Source organism: Bos grunniens, chromosome 13 (assembly GCF_055505025.1).
Source record: "Bos grunniens cultivar Pamir isolate PY7600 chromosome 13, Bosgru_T2T1.0, whole genome shotgun sequence".
NCBI classification, from domain to species: domain Eukaryota; kingdom Metazoa; phylum Chordata; class Mammalia; order Artiodactyla; family Bovidae; genus Bos; species Bos grunniens.
This window is the reverse complement of record NC_141177.1, coordinates 66,386,027-66,405,650: the sequence shown is the minus strand read 5'-3', so window position 1 is coordinate 66,405,650 and position 19,624 is coordinate 66,386,027. Positions and strand designations below refer to the sequence as shown.

Genomic DNA, 19,624 nt, shown 5'->3' with positions numbered 1-19,624 from the left:
AAAACGTGTTCGTGGGGCCCTCTCTAGCCATCCCCTCCCCAAACCCTTCTACTGAAAGACTCTGAACATTGTGCCCTGCAAATCCAAACCACTCCCTCCCACTCGCTGCTTTGTTCCGAGTGATCCAGGAGCACCAAGCGAGGCTGGGCCAGGAGCACGGCAGAGGGGTGAGGAAGCCCGCCCCAGCCGTGCTCAGGGCCCACCGCGTGAATGCTCCTCCCTGTGCAGATGTTAACGCAGCCCACACCCTCTTCACACAGCCGCCCTGTCCGCCAGCACCCTTGCTTTCCTCACCGGCCTGCTCGCTCGCCAAGCTCCACCAGAGGCCCGATGTGGGCGAGACGAGGGGAGCCGCATGAGGCGGGAAGCCTGCTCCCCACTTAGCGGCCTGGGCTCAGACACCAGAGCCGGGGAGCTCCGGCAGTGCCCCACCTGCCGTCTGCATCCCTGATGTGCTGCATGGCGAAAACGTGCAAACACCGGGTCCACGTGTGGCTAAGCCACACCTCTGTGAGAACAGCTGCGTTACTGACTCCCCCAGCACCCAACCAGGAACCAGCTGCCTGTGTCCCCGCGTGGTGGCTGGCCGGCCTCGCCCCGCTCTCGGGCTCTGGCCTTCTGCTCTGCCTGCAGGGACGCGAGACGTCTAGCTACAGTCGCTGTGCACTTGTGTGTCATGTGCCTCCCCGTTCAGGCTGTGAGCCCCACGATGAAAGGGCGCACCCTGGGTCTCACATGTGCACGCCTCCCCAGAGCATGAAAAATCTCCTTTCTGATGTGTCAGCTGCCCCTGGACATAAAGCCTCCTACTCTGTTCAGTGTGTGATATGAACAGTCACAGAGCTTTGACAACAGTAAGTGGAGAAACGGAGAAAGTCCAGAAACAGCGGGGGTGAAGGCAGGGGCCTCACACAGTGGAATGCCAGTGCTACAATGCCTGTTTAATTGAGACCTTGTAATAAAAGTTTAAATACATAAAATGTTTTGTTTTGTTTTTATCAAAAGACCATCCCCCGTGTTCCTGGCCCACTGACGTGGAGGAGGGGCGGCAGGGTCTGGCTACCTCCAGGGGTGAAGACAAAGCAGGTCCAACTTTGGCCGCCGTCATCATCCTTGGAAAATGCTCTGTGAGCGACTCTGGCTTCAGGGAGGGAGCCCCCCACGCCGCTGTCTGCAGGGGCAGGAGCCCCCCGGGCATCCCAGCGCTCAGAAGACAAGGAAGAGCAGGGCCTCATGCCGGGGCAGTACGACATTCTCCACCGTGCGGACCATGGCGCGCACCTGCTCGGGGGAGGCGGTCAGGAAGGCCAGCGGCCCGATGCGCTGCTCCACACATGAGTGGCACAGGTACCCACCCTTGTTCTCCTTCCTGTTGCTCTGCAGGGCGGGGTAAGGAAAGGAGGGGAGGGGGACAGTTGGAGGACAAACGTTTTCCACCACCAAGTGTGACCCCCCTCCATCAGACTCCGATGCTTTCAGACCTGCCGTGTGGCCCTGAGGTCACACCTCCCCCAGCAAAGCATCCAGGGTGGACTCTGCTTTATCAAGTTCCCAGGGCGTAATAAGGCACGAGATGAAAAAGCCAGGAAAAAGCTAGCTGGGCCCCCAGGAAACAGTCCTCACTTGAGCGTCTGCACCAGCCTGCCTCCCAGACTGCCACCTGGCCTGGGCCCACGGGGTCCAGCGTCTGTGACGCTGAGGTCCACAGGGCACCTCCAGACCTCCTCATGGAAGGATCAGACAAGCTTCCCCTTCACCTCCCTCACCCATGGCCCGGACAGGCTCATGGCTGCCTGGCAATAAAGCTTGGATGACTGAGCTAAACTCTGGGAAGGGCAGCGGCAGCGGCCGAGACACGTACGTAAGTGATGGGCAGCTTGCGCATGGTGAGCGCGGCGTCCACAGGGATGGCGTTGCTGCACTGGCCCACGCAGCAGCGCACCACGCCTGTCTTCAGCACGTTACTCGTCAGCTCCGCCTGCAAGAAGTATTCCTGGGAAGGAGAGAACAAGGGTGTTGCTGCAGCGCCTCTGCAATTTTCTACCTGGACGTCCAACACTCTAGGACATCATATGAGTCCCAAGATAAGAAAAGCACGGACCACAGCGGCTTCCGTTGTTTCTCTGCCTTTTCCCTGCACGTAACACCAATTCCAAAAGAACACGCACAGCGGGACCCTGTCCAGCTGCATTCTTACTAAAATGACTGGTTTAAAAAAAAACGTTTAATGGACAAACATGTGACACTATCGGCTGTAATATTTTAGGACTACTTCTGGATTTTATCTGAGGCTGACCTGCCTCTGTGACATTAAACATGATCTGCATGTTCTCTTCACAGCCCAGTGAGCTTCAAACACCTGTGCATGCCCATTTCCCCGAGCCCCTGGCTGTTCCCGTGAGCGAGCTCTGAGCTCTGCTGCTCTACCTGCAAAAGGCACAGACCCAGCACCCAGGTCAGCTGGCTGTTGGATAAGATGCACGAGAGTGTGTGCCAGGCGCGCATCGTCTGCACGCAGTGGACGCTGCGTCAAATGCCAGCGCCCTCCCAGATGGGAGACGCCTGAGAACAGGCACCAGGGTCTGGTCTGCCGCCGCGGCAGAGGGCAATCTGGGCTGGCACACCAGAAAGACCTCCAACGCTTGCCGACAAAACAAGGATGATTTCATGGGTTTTTCTGAATTACAACTAGCTATTTATCCAATTTGTTTTTTTTTTTCAAAATCCAGGTCTACGGTTCTGATTTATGTGGTTTTTCTGTCTTTCAGGGTCTGCCTACCTGCTACAGGAAAGAACAGAAAATATACAAATGCTCATGTTCCTGCCAGTGTGTACGAACAACTAACTGCTGACCAGGGTGGACCTCACCACGTCTGAAACAGGATGTTCCCAGATGGAGTCATAAGCCACAACAGAGAAAAAGCAGAAGTCCTCCCCTCATGCAAGGCCCTTCAGACTAAGAATCATCTGGTCACACAAATGGGCCGTGCTAGCCCCTGGACCAACAGGTGTCTCCTAACCAGCCTTAGTGAGAAGGAAGCACTTCTGCAGAGTCTGTGTTCTTTTCTCCTTGGAGAAAGCTCATTTCTCCCACAAAATGTGTGCATGAGCAACTGACATACTTCCAGTTAGCTTTAAAAAGTCTGTGAGACTCTAACACAAAACTTGTGGGACTCCAAGACATACAATTCCCGTGATGAATATGGCAAAACCTAGAAAAGTGATACATTCATTATCCTTTACCCAGAAAGTATGACTGTAGAATTGTATCCCCAAGATGCATTAACTAAAACAGAAAATGACTTGTGCCTAAGATCATGCATGGTGGCAAAAGTATTAAATGCAAAAGACTGGAAAAAAGCCAATATCCATGGGTGAGGAACTATATAAGTCATGTCAGATGGATGCAGTGAATACTACTCAGCTATAAAAAGGAGGAGAAAAAGCTTTAGAAACTGATAAAAAGTGAGGTATAGAATATTATAGAATGCTACCTTTCATGGAAAAGGAAAATAGAAAAATACATCTATACATATTTGTCAATATCTGCAAAAAAAATATCAAAAACTAATTTTTAAAAACTAGCTATCAATGATGGAAGGAGAGAAAGTCTACAGGAGATAGGGAGGGAACAAGACTTCTCAAAGGACACCTGTTACAAAGTTCTGATTTCAGAAATATAAGCTTTATACATTCAAAAAAGATAATGAAGAAGGACAGCAATCCTTGTAGGGGCTGCAGATAAACAAATATGTCTACCTGTGCTTAAACTGATGATCAAGTCACACAGAGGGGAAAAGACTCATTTCAAGCATGGTACTTCAAAACACTGTACTCTGACTACACATCTTCAGTGGAATATTAACAGACAGACCTGTTAGGAAATCTTTAATTCCACACAGTATTCTGTCAACAGTAATATTGGTACTACTTGAAAAATTTGACACCCAGAATAATATAAATAAGCAATTAATAAATACGGTTCTGAACCAAGAGTTTCAGTGTAAGAGAAAAGATTCAAATGTAAAAGAAAGTAAACTGTGTAATGTGTAAAGACGTAAAAATCCTTAAAGGACTGGGCTGGAGAACCACAAGTGACGAGGGTTGTAAGCGTAGCTGGCCACCCGCTCCCGACGGTGCAGACAGAGGGCAGCCCACCTCTGCCCGTTGTGCCTGCGTGTCTATTTTATATATCTGTGCTGCATTCAACAAGAAGCTTAAATTAAAGACTGGGGTTGAAATGATCAGTGTCAAAAATATGGATTTCCTAGCTCTGTCTGCTAAAGAGGTGAACAGCCTGAGTATCACTAAGAGGGAGAGAATCTGAAACCGCTGCCTCCTGACGGGACACAGCACAGAGTGAAGCCTGCTGCCCGCGCACCGTGGAGGGTTCCTGCCAGAACAGTTAGACCCCAGCCCAGTCACGCCCCTCAGGTGATTTCCTGTGATGGCAACCCAGGGCAGGCGACTGCAGGACAAACGGAAAAGAGGGGACGCTCTGGGGAACAACTGATGCAGTTTCCACAAACAGTCAGAAGTGTCAGGGATGGGGGAGGGGTCCTGGGCTGCTCTAAATAAAGAAATTTAAGAGACCTAATAACCAAACGTCTGTCTGGGTCCTGATCTGAACAAATCAACTATAAAAAGACATTTCCGAGATAATCATAAAAGTATGATTATGGATCGGGTGGTAGAGGCCATGTGGAATCACCATAAATTTTATGAGACAATAACGGGGGCTGTGGATATGAAAGAAAAGTCCCTGGTGTTTCAGAGACATGGACTCCAAACATACGCAGATGTAGGACTGCAATATATCATTGTCTCAACATTAAAATGTCTCAGATTTCCTCATATAACCCATGTTGTGAAATGGTATCACTACTCTACAAGCTATCTGTTATCAACTGCCAATGTGATAATTTGCTTCTGTTACAGATCTAACCACTACCGTAACGCAGGTTCTACAAGAAAATGCTGCTGCAGGTTCTAAGAATACATAAGATCAAAGTTCATGCAGAAACTCACACAACAGGTAGAGAATTTGTACATAAGATTTACTCTCCTACTTCACTCTCTGGGGTACTGGTTTAGAGACTAAGAAAAGCCAGGCTTATCTATAAACCAGGAGTCAGCAAACAACTGTCTGTGCTTACCCCAGCCAAAGTCAAAATGTTCTCCAGAGATCTGGTCATGATGAGCCGCTTTTTGGCACGAGTTACTGCTACATACAGTAAATTCCACTCATCCTCAGAAAACGACTCTAAAGAAAGAAAAGGGAAAAAAAAAAAAATATATCAACACACAAGCCTGCTTACAAAAATTTATGTCCTGATCTAAACATTTACTACTCCCCACCCACCCCACAAAAATCCCTAAAGATCTGCTGGCTTCATAAATGAAGCTTTCCTACCAACACCAACTCCAGGAACAAACAACCCTTACAAGACAAGGGACACAGGACCTTGAGCTCTTGTTTGTGCTGCCTCTGGCAAGTCCTGGGGGCTTGTTCACTGGTCACCCAGCACCTGGTGCATGGTCAGCAGTGACGTGCCTGGAGCATCATCCTGGCAACCAGGAGGCTGGCAGAAATCAGGCTGATGGAGGTGAAGTCCCTGGACAGACAGACCTCAGCCACAGCCACACAAGGGACCCAGGGCGCCTGAGGCTCCTGTCTCGGGGGCTATGCTCTTCCCTCCAAACGCCTTCCCTCTCCCTCAGCCAGTCTGGATGGGCTTGCACGGTTTCTGCCCTGTCAGTGCCTGCACACAGGAGCCCTCCACAAGGCGTCGGGGGTCTGGGAACACAAGAGGAGCTGTGCCATCCGCCCTAGAAGGGTGGGCACAGGATGAGGCCAAACACCACAACACTGAACTTTGGAGCAGAGAAGAGTTTAATGCAGGGTTTGCAAGGAATTGGATGGCTTGTGCCCTAAACAGCCCAAGCTCCCCGAGAGCTCTCAGCAAAGCCCTTTTCTAGGGAAGGGGAGGGAGGAATGAGCGAGTTGTTGCAAACATCTTGGTGGCAGAGCCTGTGTTCCTGAGATCAGGTCACGGTCAGGGAACCATGCTCCTATAAACCTCCACCAAGTGAACATTATGCTCTGTTCTGACAAGAAAGGACACAGTCCCCAGGCACAACCGTCACTCACTGAGTTCGGGTCCTGGCTGAGGGGAGGCAGATCTCATCTGGTGGCTCCCTCAGGGCCAGGCCTCCAGACCCCGTGCGGCTGTCATCACTGAGGGAGCCGGGCACCCAGGCCCTAACGGCCCTCAGGCTCTGCAGGCTGCCAGTATGGTGGGGGCAGGCCCCACAGACGGTGACACATGCAGACAGCCGCTGCCGTGAAGTCTCAGAGGCGGGGATCAGGGACCGGGTCACCACCTCAAGGCATGCGCCCAGCCATGGTGCAGTCCTGGTGAAGGCTCTGGAGCCCTGCAGGACAAGGCCCCCAGCCTGTTCCCTGGGTCCCTGGCTCACGTGCTGGCCCAGGGATGGGTGAGCTGAAGGGCCCCAGGGAGAAAGCCAGGCTCCGCCTCTTACCTCACTCTCCTGATGACCACCACTCCACTGACAGCTGGCTGAATGGACCGCTAAAAGTCGCTCCCTGACAGCCGGCTGCCTGTGGGAGGGGCCCCTTTGGCACCAACCAATGAGAGAGCAGGACTGCTAACAGTCTGGCCGTAATCCTAACGCACAGTGACAGTCTTGTGCTAAGGGCTGCATGTGGCCACACTCTATTACATTATTCAATAAACTTCACTTCCTCAAGACAGAGCAGCTGGTATCTCTCTGTGGCTACTGCGTCTCCCTGCTCCACAGCAACATATGTTCAACACTATGTCTTCCTCTTGTTTTAGGAATATATTTGTCAGAGATAAGGAATTTTTAGTATTTCTATTTGGGGCTTGCCCATGCAGGCTATGACCCAAATTTTGACTCCATGACTAAGAGAGACATTTTGTCTGTTTATAGGAAGACTTCAAATGGTTTCATTCTAAGACTTAAACCCCAAACAAACAGCACCAATGCTTAGAGTTTAACAGGTAGCCTCAAGTATAAACTGATACAAAAGAAGCCAATGATAGTGTACACTGATGCCTTTTAAGATTCTCAGGCCTCTTTAATAAAAAAAAAAAAAAAAATTACAGGAAGAACACCCTGGTAGGTAGGTAAACGATGATTTACAGCTTCTGTCTGATGGGGAAATACCAAGACGCGATAAGCCCACCTGCCCCTGGAGAAGCCTGACGGAAGTAGACCCTGGAAGCTCAGTTTTTCTAAAAACCACAGTCTAAGAATAATAAATTGAGGACCAGGAGGACCTTTCTGTTCTAGGAGGATCCTTCCAAGAGGCCACACCATCCAGGAAAAAGCAAGGCAGCCCCACAATGAGGACTCCGTGTGCTCACCGACTCTGAAGTGGGGCAGCTGTGCGAGGTTGTGCCTGGCACAGGGCACTTTCACAAAATCGTCCAGGACGTGCACGGTGTCAAACTCCAGGCCCTTGGCCTTGTGCACGGTGCCCAAGATGTACTCTGCAGCAGAAACACAGCCGACCGTCAGCCAGGGCAGGCAGGGGGAGACAGGGGAGGGGAGAAAAGTGTATGCTGCCCTAACTGCGTTTTCTTGCCTGGGTGCAGCTCTGCAGAAAAGGGAACCTCAGCTTGAAAAAAAAAAAGGGAGGGAGGGAGACAGTAAACAGGTGAGGGGGATGAGAAGCCCACTGCAGGGGCTGAGTACACGGCAGAGTCTGGCCCAGAGCTCACGGCTGCCACCTGCCACCCACTGCCTGCACACGAGGGGACACAGGCCCAGGGGAGGGCGGGAGCTTGCCCAGGCTCACGCGGTGGCTGGCAGAGCTGGGGCTCAGGAGCCCCTTCTTCCCGCTGGAAGTAGAGCAGAAAGAGAGGAGGGGCGGGAGGAAGGCAGCCCGGCTCCCCTCGCTGGTGTGGTTGCCCCAGAAAGTGAAGTCCACGCTGGCAAGAGCCCCAGAGGCCGCCCCTGCCCCATGTCCTCACCTGCAAAGTCCAAGTCCTCTATGTGGCACCGCTCTATCCTCGCCACCAGCTCTGGAATGCGGATGTTGTACTTCTCCACGACCGCAATCTTGGCTTCCAGCTCCTTGTCCTCAGCTGCGGTCACGTACCGCTTGAAGCCACTGAAACCTTCTTTGTGCGCCCACCTCCTGATGAACTTGTCCTTAATGATGAGGTTTCCTAGAGGGAACATGCGTGTGGGTCAGGGGGACACAGCTGCACCCATGCTCGGTGGTGGCAGTTCCACATTCCTAACAGACCATGAGACAAATGAATGGTCTCAGAGCTGGAGACCTGGTTCCAGGCCCGACGGCACCAACGACCTGCCCTGGGCCTCGGGGTGAGTTAGCACAGTGGCCTGTGCATCAAGTTTGGGGTCAAGAGCTCTGCCCTTGAGATCCCTGCTCGTCGGGGATTTGAAACAATGCGGTAATGAAAAAGCAAGTGTGCTATGGAAGTGTTAGAAACGATCGCACAGGGCCCAGGTAGAAGTCACCACGTGTGAGGTCCTCAGGCAGACGGAACAGAAAGAGGGTGAGGATGATGGCCGCGGGGCCAGTGTGTGAGAGAGAGATCTAGACTCCCGAGAACAGGGCCTGGAAAGAGCTGTCACCGCCTCTGAGAACAGGTGGCCTCAGGAACTGTGCCGCTGCCAGAAGCAGCATATCGGCTCCTCCAGGGCGGACAACAAGCGACTCAACACGCCCGTCCACCTCCCGCCCGACACCAGGCTGCCTGTGGCTGCCCCACACGGCCAGGCAGTACTCACGTTTCTTCCGTTCTTCCTCTGGCTGGAGAAGTGTCCAAATATCAATGATTCTGTCCAATCCAAACGATTTAATCCCCTGAAAAAGTTTGCTGGTGAAACTTTGGGCTTCTTTTCGTTTTTTGTTTTCATTACTGTTGTTAACAAGACAATGTAAAGAGGATGTACAGGTGGGATTTTGAAATGAGCTGGCTTTTTGGAACAGACTCCCAAACTGCACCCAGAGCACAAATGCGGTGAGCTTTTGTGTATGCACACAGGCGAGAAGAGCATGGAGTTTTTTCTAGAGAGCAGGGGAAAAGGTCCGCGGTCCTTGCTGGGCCTTACTTTACAGGACTCGCTGGAGCAGAGCAGCTGGAGGGAGTGTCTCCCAGCGCAGACGCAGGACAGTTACCCCAACTCCTGTGTGCAGGATGAGTCTGAGCGAGGGGCACTTTCATCGGCTCTGTGTGTGGGTGAGGTTTCCGAGTGAGAGCAGAGGACAGACATGCACTCCTACCCCAATCAAGTGAATCCGGGCAGGCACCTCTCCCTCTGTGACCCGGACAGCCTCGTCAAACACATTGGCGTTGGTGCGGGACAGAAGAGCCACCTGCCCCTTTGAGTCACCCCGGATGCCACCTTGAGGGAGAGAGCACAAACTCTGGGGCCGATCCAGGCAACGAGGGAAGCTAATCTGTGTAACAAATACGAGGAACTGCAGCCTTACTCTGATGGTTGCCTCCAACCAATGTCTTCCTTCTCACTCGCTTGCAGACATCCAAGATGGTAGCTCCTACGTAGGCTATCTCTACACCGAACCGGAAACTCTGGGAGAAGAACAGAACAGATGGTGTCAGCATCCACCAAAGAATGAGAACACACTGCCGTCACCACCGAGGCCTGGCCTCTGCAAACCGTGCTGCGCATCCCTGGCTTGTCCAACCTTGAGAGGGTCCTTGGAAATTCCCTACTGCACAGCCACTCACGTGGAACAGGAGCCTCAGTGGCAGACATCACTATTCTAAGTTTTCAAAACAGAATTTTCTTTCTTGAAACCTGAGACTGACCTATCTGTCTTTATCTCTTGCCCCTGAATCCAAACTGACAATCTTTCCACCACATTTTTTACACTCTCTTATTGCTGCTCCCAGCATAGCTCAGAAACCCCCACCTCATGTCTCACCTGCTTGGCCTCCAACCCTTCTCCCCTGCCCCTTCTCTCTGCCAGATGAATCCTCTGCCACACACTTTCATAAAGCCCTGTGCCTCGCCGCAAACAGGAAGAACAACCCACGAAGAAAAAGGTGGGGTATGGACTTTCAGGACCCTCTCAGCTCCTTTGTTTCCTGAGACCAGCAGCAGACTTTCCTTTTAAGCAAATCCCTCATTCTTTCCAAACACCATCTGAAGAAGAAGCATAAATTACATAAATTACACACAGAAGACCAAGGGGAGAGGGTGCAACTCCCTGCCCCCTGAGGCTCCTTCAACACCAATGTAAAGCCACTGCCCCACTGAGGAAGGCACTGCTTCTGCAATGCTTGGCCACAGATGAGATGAGAGTGGACATTACAACACACAGCATTACCCACAGCTATTCCTTACTGTACTGAGCACAATGTTTATCGGGAAAAAACAAATAAATAAAACCACTGCTCTACTTAACAAGCCGTGAGAAAGATCACAAAGTCCTGAGCATTTCCTGCCCCCTCCCCATCCCCGCCCACTGCATGTGGCAAAATAATTTCCTACCCTCAAAGCAGCGCCCAACGCACCAATTCCTTGACCTCTGCAGCTGGAAAGTCAGTGCTTTTGCCCAAACTCATGGTGTTTACTGCCTTTTCCCACCCATTTATAATTTGAGGTAAAGAAGTACTATATATTTGGGTGACCAGCAAGAACACAGTTGAAGGAGAGGGAGATTTTCAACAAGTAGTACTTTGCTGCTACAGAACTATTCTAAGTGGTGCTGTTCAGAGTTGATCAGTCGTGTCCGACTCTTTGCGACCCCATGGAATGCATACACCAGGCTTCCCTGTCCTTCACCGTCTCCCGGAGTTTGCTCAAACTCATGTCCATTAAGTTGGTGATGCCTTCTAACCATCTCATCCTCTGTTGTCTCCTTCCCCTCCCGTCTTCAATCTTTCCCAGCATCAGGGTCTTTTCCAGTGAGTCAGCTCTTCCCACCAGGTAGCCAAAGTATTGGAGTTTCAGCTTCAGCATCAGTCCTTCCAATGAATATTCAGGACTGATTTCCTCTAGGATGGACTGGTTTGATCTCCTTGCAGTTCAAGGGACTCTCAAGAGTCTTCTCCAACACCACGGTTCAAAAGCATCAATTCTTTGGAGTTCACCTTTCTTCATAGTCAAACTCTCACATCCATACATGACTACTGGAAAAACCATAGCTTTGACTAGATAGACCTTTGGCAGCAAAGTAATGTTTCTGCTTTTTAACATGCTGTCTAGGTTGGTCATAGCTTTTCTTCAAAGGAGCAAGTGTCTTTTAATTTCATGGTTGCAGTCACCATTTGCAGTGATCCTGGAGCCCAAGAAAATAAAGTCTGTCATTGTTTCCCCATCTAGCTGCCATGAAGTGATGGGATCAGATGCCACGATCTTTGTTTTTTGAATGTTGAGTTTTAAGCCAGGTTTTTCACTCTCCTCTTTCATTTTCATCAAAGGACTCTTTAGTTCTTCGCTTTCTGCCATAATGGTGGTGTCATCTGCATATCTGAGGTTATTGATATTTCTCCCAGCAATCTTAGCTTGTGTTTCATCCAGCTCAGCATTTTTCATAATGTACTCAGCACGTAAGTTAAATAAGCAGGGTGACAATATACAGCCTTGATGTACTCCTTTCCTGATTTGGAACCAGTCTGTTGTTCCATGTCTGGTTCTAACCGTTGCTTCTTGACTTGCATACAGGTTTCACAGGAGGGGAGTAAGGTGGTCTGATATTCCCACTGTTTAATGAATTTTCCACACAAATTTATTGTGATTCACACAGTCAAAGGCTTTAGCATAGTCAATGACGCAGAAGCAGATGTTTTTCTGTAATTCTCTTGCTTTTTCTATGATCCAACAATCATAGGATGTTGGCAATTTGATCTCTGGTTCCTCTGCCTTTTCTAAATCCAGCTTAAACATCTGGAAGTTCTCAGTTCACATACCGTTGAAGCCTAACTTGCAGGACTTTGAACATTCCTTTGCTAGCATATGAGATGAGTGCAATTGTGCAGCAGTTTAAACATTCTTTGGCATTGGCTTTCTTTGGGATTGGAATGAAAACTTGATTTTTTCCAGTCCTGTGGCCACTGCTGAATTTTCCAAATTTGCTGGCATACTGAGTGCAGCACTTTCACAGCATTATCTTTTAGGATTTGAAATAGCTCAGCTGGAATTCCATCACCTCCACTAGCTTTGTTTGTAGTGATGTTTCCTAAGGCCCACTTGACTTCGCACTCCAGGATGTCTGGCTCTAGGTGAGTGATCACATCACCATGGTTACCTGGGTCATTAAGATCTTTCTTGTATAGTTCTGTATATTCTTGCTCTTCTTAATCTCTTCTGCTTCTGTTAGGTCCATACCATTTCTGTCCTTTATCGAGCCCATCTTTGCATGAAATGTTCCCTTGGCATCTCTAATTTTCTTGAAAAGATCTCCAGTCTTTCCCATTCCACTGTTTTCCTCTATTTCTTTACACTGTTCACTGAGGCTTTCTTGTCCCTCCTTGCTATTCTTCAGAACTCTGCATTCAGATGGATATATCGTTCCTTTTTTCCTTTGCCTTTCGCTTCTCTTCTTTTCTCAGCTATGTGTAAGGCCTCCTTAGACAACCATTTTGCCTTTTTGCATTTCTCTTTCTTAGGGATGGTTTTGATCACCGCCTCCTGTACAATGCAATGAACCTCCATCCATAGTTTTATCAGATTCAATCCCTTGAATCTATTTGTCACTTCCACTGTATAATTGTAAAGGATTTTATTTAGGTCATACCTGAATGCTGCTGCTAAATCACTTCAGTTGTGTCTCTGTGCGACCCCATAGACAGCAGCCCACCAGGCTCTGCCATCCTTGGGACTCTCCAGGCAAGAACACTGGCATGGGTTGCCATTTCCTTCTCCAATGCATGAAAGTGAAAAGCGAAAGTGAAGTCGCTCAGTCATGTCTAACTCGTAGCGACCCCATGGACTGCAGCCCACCAGGCTCCTCCATCCATGGGACTGCCCAGGCAAGAGTACTCGAGTGGGTTGCCATTGCCTTCTCCACATACCTGAATGACCTAGTGGTTTTCCCTACTTTGTTTAAGTCTGAATTTTGCAATAGGAGTTGATGATCTGAGCCACAGTCAGCTCCCAGTCTTATTTTTGCTGAGAGCTTCTCCATCTATATAGAACTTCTCTTCTATATAGAGCATCTATAGAGCTTCTCCATCTTTGCCTGCAAAGAACACAACCTGATTTTGGTACTGACCATCTGGTCATGTCCATGTGTAGAGTTGTCTCTTGCGCTGTTGGAAGAGGGTGTTTGCTAGGGTGCATTCTCTTGGCAAAACTCTGTTTGCCTTCGACCTGCTTCATTTTGTACTCAAGGCAAACTTTCCATTTACTCCACGTATCTTTTGATTTCCTACCTTTGCATTACAGTCCCCAATGATGAGGCTTCCCTGAAAGCTCAGTTGGTAAAGAATCTGTCTGCAATGCAGGTGAACCGGTTTGATTCCTGAGTCAGGAAGATCCGCTGGAGAAGAGATAGCCCACGCTGGTATTTTTGGGCTTCCCTAGTGGCTCAACTGGTAAAGAATCTGCCTGCAATGTGGGAGACCTGGATTAGATCCCTGGGTTGGGAAGATCCCTTGGAGAAGGGAAAGGCTACCCACTCCAGTATTCTGGCCTGAAGAATTCCATGGACTGTATATTCCATGGGGTTGCAAAGTCGCACATGACTGAGTGAATTTTACTCACCCCTATGATAAAAAGGACATCTTTTTTTAGTGTGTTCTAGAAGGTTTTCATAGAACCGGTCAACTTTAGCTTCTTTGGCATTAGTGGTTGGAGCAGAGACTTGGATTACTATGATACTGAATGGTTTGCCTTGGTAATGAACAGAGATCATTCTGTCGTTTTTGAAATTGTACCCAAGTACTGCATTTCAGACTCTTTTATTGACCAAGAGGGCTACTCCCATTCTTCTAAGGGATTCTTGTCCACAGCAGTAGATATAGTGGTCATCTGAATTAAATTTGCCCATTCCAGTCCATTTTAGTTCACTGATTCCTAAAATGTCAATGTCTTCTCTTGCCATCTCCTGTTTAACCACTTCCAATTTACCTTGATTCATGGACCTAACATTCCAGGTTCCTATGCAGTATTGTTCTTTACAGCATAGGAATTTACTTTCACCAACAGATACATCCAAAATTGGGTGCTGTTTCCACTTCGGCTCAGTTTCTTCAATCCTTCTGGAGCTATTTCTCCACTCTTCTCCAGCAGCATATTGGGCACCTACTGATCTGGGGAGTTCATCTTTCGGTGTCATATCTTTTTACCTTTTCATACTGTTCATGGCGTTCTCTACTCCATCATCTTGATGTTTCCTATTCTAAGTGAGCCATCCCCACATTATCAAGATCCACAAGTCCATGCTGATACAAACAAATAAATGAATAAATAAATAAACTGAAGAGAAGACAAAGTATCTCCTTCACAGAAGAATTCCAAACAATCTATGTGGATATTCCAACTCTTGTTCTTAACTGAGGGCTGTGAGCCATGACTTCCTTTCAGGGCACACAGTGTGGAAAGGGGAGACAGAGGTGAGGGTGGGTGGGGGGGGTCACGTCACAGTAGAATCACTTGCCGCACCCCAGCTCAGCCAGGGCACCAAGACAACATCATCAATTGTAAATCATGTTGATGGTATGGACCCAAATATCAGTGTAACCACCAGACAAATGCCATCAGAGGGGCATGTGACAAGACACCTAAATGGTGCCCTTCAAGGTCACCAGGACCAAGGCAAGCTGGAGAAACCACAGAGCATAGTCAACAGGAGCCTAAAAGACTTGACAACTAAATGCAGTGGGGTCATCTGAATAAAAGTCTGGAACAGGAAAAGGACATTTGGTAAGAACCAGGGAATCTGAATAAACTGCGGACTTTAGTTGATAATAATGTGCCCACACTGACACATTAATTGTGGCAAACTCATCACCTGAATACTGGAGGACGCTGAGTGCAGCATGTTTAAGAACTGTCCGTACTGTCTTCTTGACTTTTTTCTAAATCTGAAACCAAAAACGTCCATTAAAAAAAATTCCTCTGCGCTGATGTCGTCCTAGATCGCTAAAATCTGAAACTAAAAACATCCATTAAAAAAAATTCCTCTGCGCTGACGTCGTCCTAGATCGCTAGAGCAAACGGTAAGAGAAAGCCTGGGGAACAGCGTCACAGACTGGGGCCCAGGGCTCCCTGGAGCAGAATGCACGGTGCGGATGACGTCCGTGTGTGCCGGCACCGCGCACGCTCCCTAACTGGGAGCTCCCTAAAACCAGTGGTTCCCACAGATTTCCGTCTCAGGACTTCCTCATGCTTCAGAAAACTAGTGAGGACCCAAGGAAGCTTGTATTTATGTGAGTTTTATCTATCTACAATTACCACGTTAGCAATTTTAGTTAATTTAACAATAATCTCATTACATGAAAACACAAAGAACACATTTCTCAAAAACTGTAGTCTCCTCCCCTCCAAAAAAATATTTTAGAGACAAGAGTGGCACTGCTTTTACATTTTTGCAAATGTCTTTAGTTCCCAGCTTAGGAGAGCCGATTCTTGGGGCTCTGTGGGTGTCCAGCTTGGTGTGACGGCTTCACACAGATGGTTGCAGAAAACAGTGGAGTATTTAAGAGCCTTTCCGGGCAATCAAGGCTCCAAGAGTTGCTGTGCTCGTGCTGGAAACCAATTTTTCAAAATCTGGATTTCACTTGAAAGCAAGACTTTTTTGGCAATGAACATTTGTTAGCTGTTCCCCTTGAAGACATGGCTTATCGCATTCATTCTTGAGAAAATGCCAAATCCCCAAGTCTGAACAACCAGAGTTGGTCTGTCGACTGTTCATTCAAGTACAAAAGGAAGCAGCAGCCGGTGGAGCTCACAGCACAGTCACAGAAGTGCCCCAGGTGAGAGAGCGGCCGGCACACTGCAGGGGCAGGAGGCTGTCCCTCTCCTTCCCATTCTGCACACGGACTGCTGGAGAGATGGGCTCAGGGTCTGCAGGACAGAGACTTTTTTCCCTCTGCTATCAGGGATGCTCTTAGTGAGCGCCTTGCATTGAAGAATAGAGACTACAAGGGCGGGCTGGCACTGAGGCCACGGCTCACTACAGGCTCTGCATCGTCAGTGCAAATGTCAACAAGGCGCAAAAGGCAAGTGACTATTTTGAAAACCGTTCTGACTCTGCAGACCCCCGAGAACCACGGAGAGCCCCTACTTAAGAGGCGTGGATTTGCTGCACGCTGTGAGCTCAGGCAAAACCTTGCACAGGGCCCGGCACACAGGCAGCACTGGAAAACCGGGGTGGGGAGCCCCACACAGGCTTGTGTATGTGTTGTGTGTGTGTGTGTGTACATGCGTCTGGGGGCTGGGAAGCAAAGAAGAGTCTTACCTGTGTGAGATAGAAGACGTGTGTGTGAGGGACCGTGAACAGAGCATTCACGGCGCCGCGGAAGGTGTAGATCTGCTGGTGGGGGTCTCCCACGAAGATCTTCCCACAGGGCTGAGACAGAACGATGTTCATGATGGCTGCAATCCAGAAGGGGCAAGTAAGCGCTCTGATGCAAGGCCCACCCACACAGCAAAAAGAAACCAAACGGAAGACAGCAGAGGGCGAGAACACTTGCACACTGGGTGGCAAGGCATCCTTCCCTGCAGGGCACATGCACTCAGTCCAAGGAAACAATTTTCATTCATGTATTTATTTCTGGACATGCTGCGAGGCATGTGAGATCTCAGTTCCTGACCAGGAATTGAACCCGCGTCCCCTGCAGTGTCCTAACCACGAACCATCCAGAAGTCCTGAAGAAACAAGCTTATAACAGACAGTTTCTAATCCTGTGAATGCAGATTATTTTTACTCCTGAACATGCGACTGTGTCTAAGAAATCACAGAGGCAAATATAAAATGATGCAAATTATCCTCTTTAATATAATAACTTGGGGCCTAAGGATAACCTACCAAGTCACATTATTTTCTATCAGCCACTAGAAAAAAAAAAACCTTGTTCATTCTGAATTGACTACCTTTTCCCTTCGGCGTGAGTCTTTGTCCTAATAATGTGATGACTTAGGCTCAGCCAATATTTTAAGAATAACCCAAGCAAAATATTTAGAGAAAAATAAGTCTCCTTTGGGTGGAGGTGAGGGCAGAGACTGTTGAAATCTGGAATCAAAGAGTAAAGGATTTCAGAGTGACTAAGCATCAGACACCCCTTCTCCTACTACAGATTAAGAACCACGGACTCACTGCATATATGTCCTCTGACACATGCGTGATGCAGTTTCTATGTGTTTGAAACTACTGGTGTCCCGAATGCTTTATCACCTGGGGTGCAGTCCTGGGCCTCGTCCACAAAGATGGCATCAAAAGAGGCCAGCAGGGGCTTGCTGAGCTGCCAGAGTTTCAAGTAGCCTAGGAGAAGGGGCAGAAGGGTCAGAACACGGGGTGAGGTGGGTCCATGTGGGGTCAGGGGTCAGGACAGGCCCATGCGTACCATCGTGCGTCATATGGTAAGCCTCCTCCCTGCACTCGCCCAACTTTCGCATGTTGTCCCAAAGCCGGCTCGCTTCGAGGACTCCGTTCTAGAAAGCAAGTGACACGGTGACGCCAAGGTCAGGGCCCAGAAATATGGGGTTCACGTGTGAGCAGGGGTCAGAGAGAAGGCTCCAGCACATTGTGAGTGGCGGCCTCTCCCTGACCTCCCCTGGCTGCACGAGGGCCTCGTGACACCATCAGGCACCCAGCCAGCAAGCAGCCAGGGCTGGACCACACCCAGCGGCAGAGCATCTCTCAGGGAGCACAGCATCCAACGAACCAGGAAGGGCTGGATGATTCCTCTAGATTTATGACCCATGGTGATTATAATTCATAAGGAGAGTGACCAGGGACTTCCCTAGCAGTCTGGAGATGAGGGCTCTGTGCTTCCACTCCACGGAGCACATGCTAGATCCTCAGTCAGGGAATTAGGATCCCACATGCTGTGCAGTGGGAGTGAGGGAAAAAAAACAGTGATCAATGACTGAGCCCTGTTGATGCAGTGCAGGCCAGGCTGAGGACCACGGGAGAGGACCACACTTCACAGAAGACCGTGGACACCCTGCTGCCACACCCGCCTGTGGCCTGCCTCTGCCTCTGCCTCCTGCCAGCAGTTCTGAAGACACCAAAGGCTGGGACAACTCGACCCCAGGTCACGCCCTCAACCTCCCAAGCCTTAACTCCAGGGAGACTGAGCCGCTCACCAGCTTTTCGCTCTGTTCCACCATGACTCGTTGCCCCTGGGTGTTTTTGCACCAGATGGGCACATGGTCGATTGTCAGCTCCTCGTCAGCCGAGGCGAAGAAGTTTTCCAGAGTCTTGCACACGAGCTTGGCCCTGATGAAGCCACCCTTCCCTTCAGTGAGGACGGAGTTGACCATGAAGGGTGTTAACTTGAAGAGATTCAGCTTCTTCTTCAACTGGTACCTGCAACGCACGTCCCGAGGGCACAGGGTCGGCCTTCCTGGCCACACAGGACTTGTGCGCCCCCAGGCCTCCCTACCTTCTCTCCAAATGACACCACCAGGTTGCTGGCAGTGGCTCCTCCAGGTAAGGAAACCAGCAAGGGGCTGAGTGAGGCCCCTGCAGGACCAGAAAGGGCTCCTCTAGGCTTTCCAGAATTCAGATCTAATAACTCAGGAGACAAAGGGGCTCACAGCAGACACCGCTGTTTCATGGTGTGGCCCCAACTCCAGGAGGCCCCGGGAGGACCTTGAACCTCCCTGCAGCCTTCTCATCCCATGGGGCGCGGCTCAGAGGCCCTGGAGCCTGGGTCTAGCGCCCCTCATCCTCTCCCCTCCCACTTCCAAGTAGAACCTGAACTGATCAACCAGGCTGGTGGCACCTGGGACTTCAGACATTGTCGTCTGACCTGTGCCTCAACTCCAGAGACACGAGCATGCCTCCCTCAGTTGACAATGTATCTCTCTGGGGTAAAAGTATAAATCACTAAATCTTTCCTTATATTCCCTGCCTGTAAACAGAGATAAGGCACTACGTTTTCCCATCACTGCGGTGCGCTGACTGTAATCTGAAAGCGGCACCGTGATGCTCACTTGCGCCCGATGTGACCATAGGCCATGGAGTGGAAGGTCTTGCAGATGACGTTGCTGGGGAAAACGCGCTCTGCCTGCTTGGCAATACTCTTGTTGAAGGTCACGTATAGAAACCTGCTCTGAGACCACTTCTCAGCATACTTGACCAGCGTGGAGGTCTTCCCGGTGCCTGGAGATGCCAAGAGGAAGGGAGGTCACTCTCTGACCAGGAAGAACTGCTCCAATGGGACTCTAATCAGGATCTCCCCATGCTTATCTTGCCACCGGCCTGGGACCCAAGAGTGGCAAGTTCTCCACTCCACAGATGAGAACTAAAAGCCAAGCGGTGAAGGGAGCAGCAGAGTTGAGACAGAGCCACCTAGGTTGGGGTTGCAGCCCCAGCTGCTCTAGCGAGGGGCCATTGATTTCCTTGAACTTTAGTCTGCTCCTCAACCGTGTGCATGTAACACACAGGGAGAAAAAGCACTGT

At 49.8% G+C, this 19,624-nt stretch overlaps 1 protein-coding gene across 8 annotated transcripts in view; it reads right to left on the bottom strand.

Moving 5' to 3' along the window:
• Nucleotides 1-920: 920 nt before the first annotated feature.
• FBH1 (F-box DNA helicase 1) overlaps nt 921-19,624 on the bottom strand; it is a 37,312-nt gene continuing 18,608 nt past the window's right edge. For 4 of the 8 annotated variants that reach the window (XM_086334778.1, XM_086334775.1, XM_086334777.1 and 1 more), the window contains exons 9-21: nt 19,156-19,324; nt 18,304-18,526; nt 17,559-17,646; nt 17,390-17,476; nt 16,454-16,590; nt 9,515-9,614; nt 9,305-9,426; nt 8,809-8,884; nt 8,022-8,219; nt 7,413-7,538; nt 5,157-5,263; nt 1,862-1,993; nt 921-1,377 (exon numbers count right to left, since the gene is read on the bottom strand). In XM_086334778.1, the coding sequence (XP_086190904.1) occupies nt 1,207-1,377; nt 1,862-1,993; nt 5,157-5,263; nt 7,413-7,538; nt 8,022-8,219; nt 8,809-8,884; nt 9,305-9,426; nt 9,515-9,614; nt 16,454-16,590; nt 17,390-17,476; nt 17,559-17,646; nt 18,304-18,526; nt 19,156-19,324 (1,736 nt within the window). In that variant the 3' untranslated portion in view covers nt 921-1,206. Of the gene's footprint in view, nt 1,378-1,861; nt 1,994-5,156; nt 5,264-7,412; nt 7,539-8,021; nt 8,220-8,808; nt 8,885-9,304; nt 9,427-9,514; nt 10,192-16,453; nt 16,591-17,389; nt 17,477-17,558; nt 17,647-18,303; nt 18,527-19,155; nt 19,325-19,624 lie in introns of those variants that run through there. The other 4 variants (XM_086334776.1, XM_086334773.1, XR_015139832.1 and 1 more) reach the window with 3 other exon arrangements.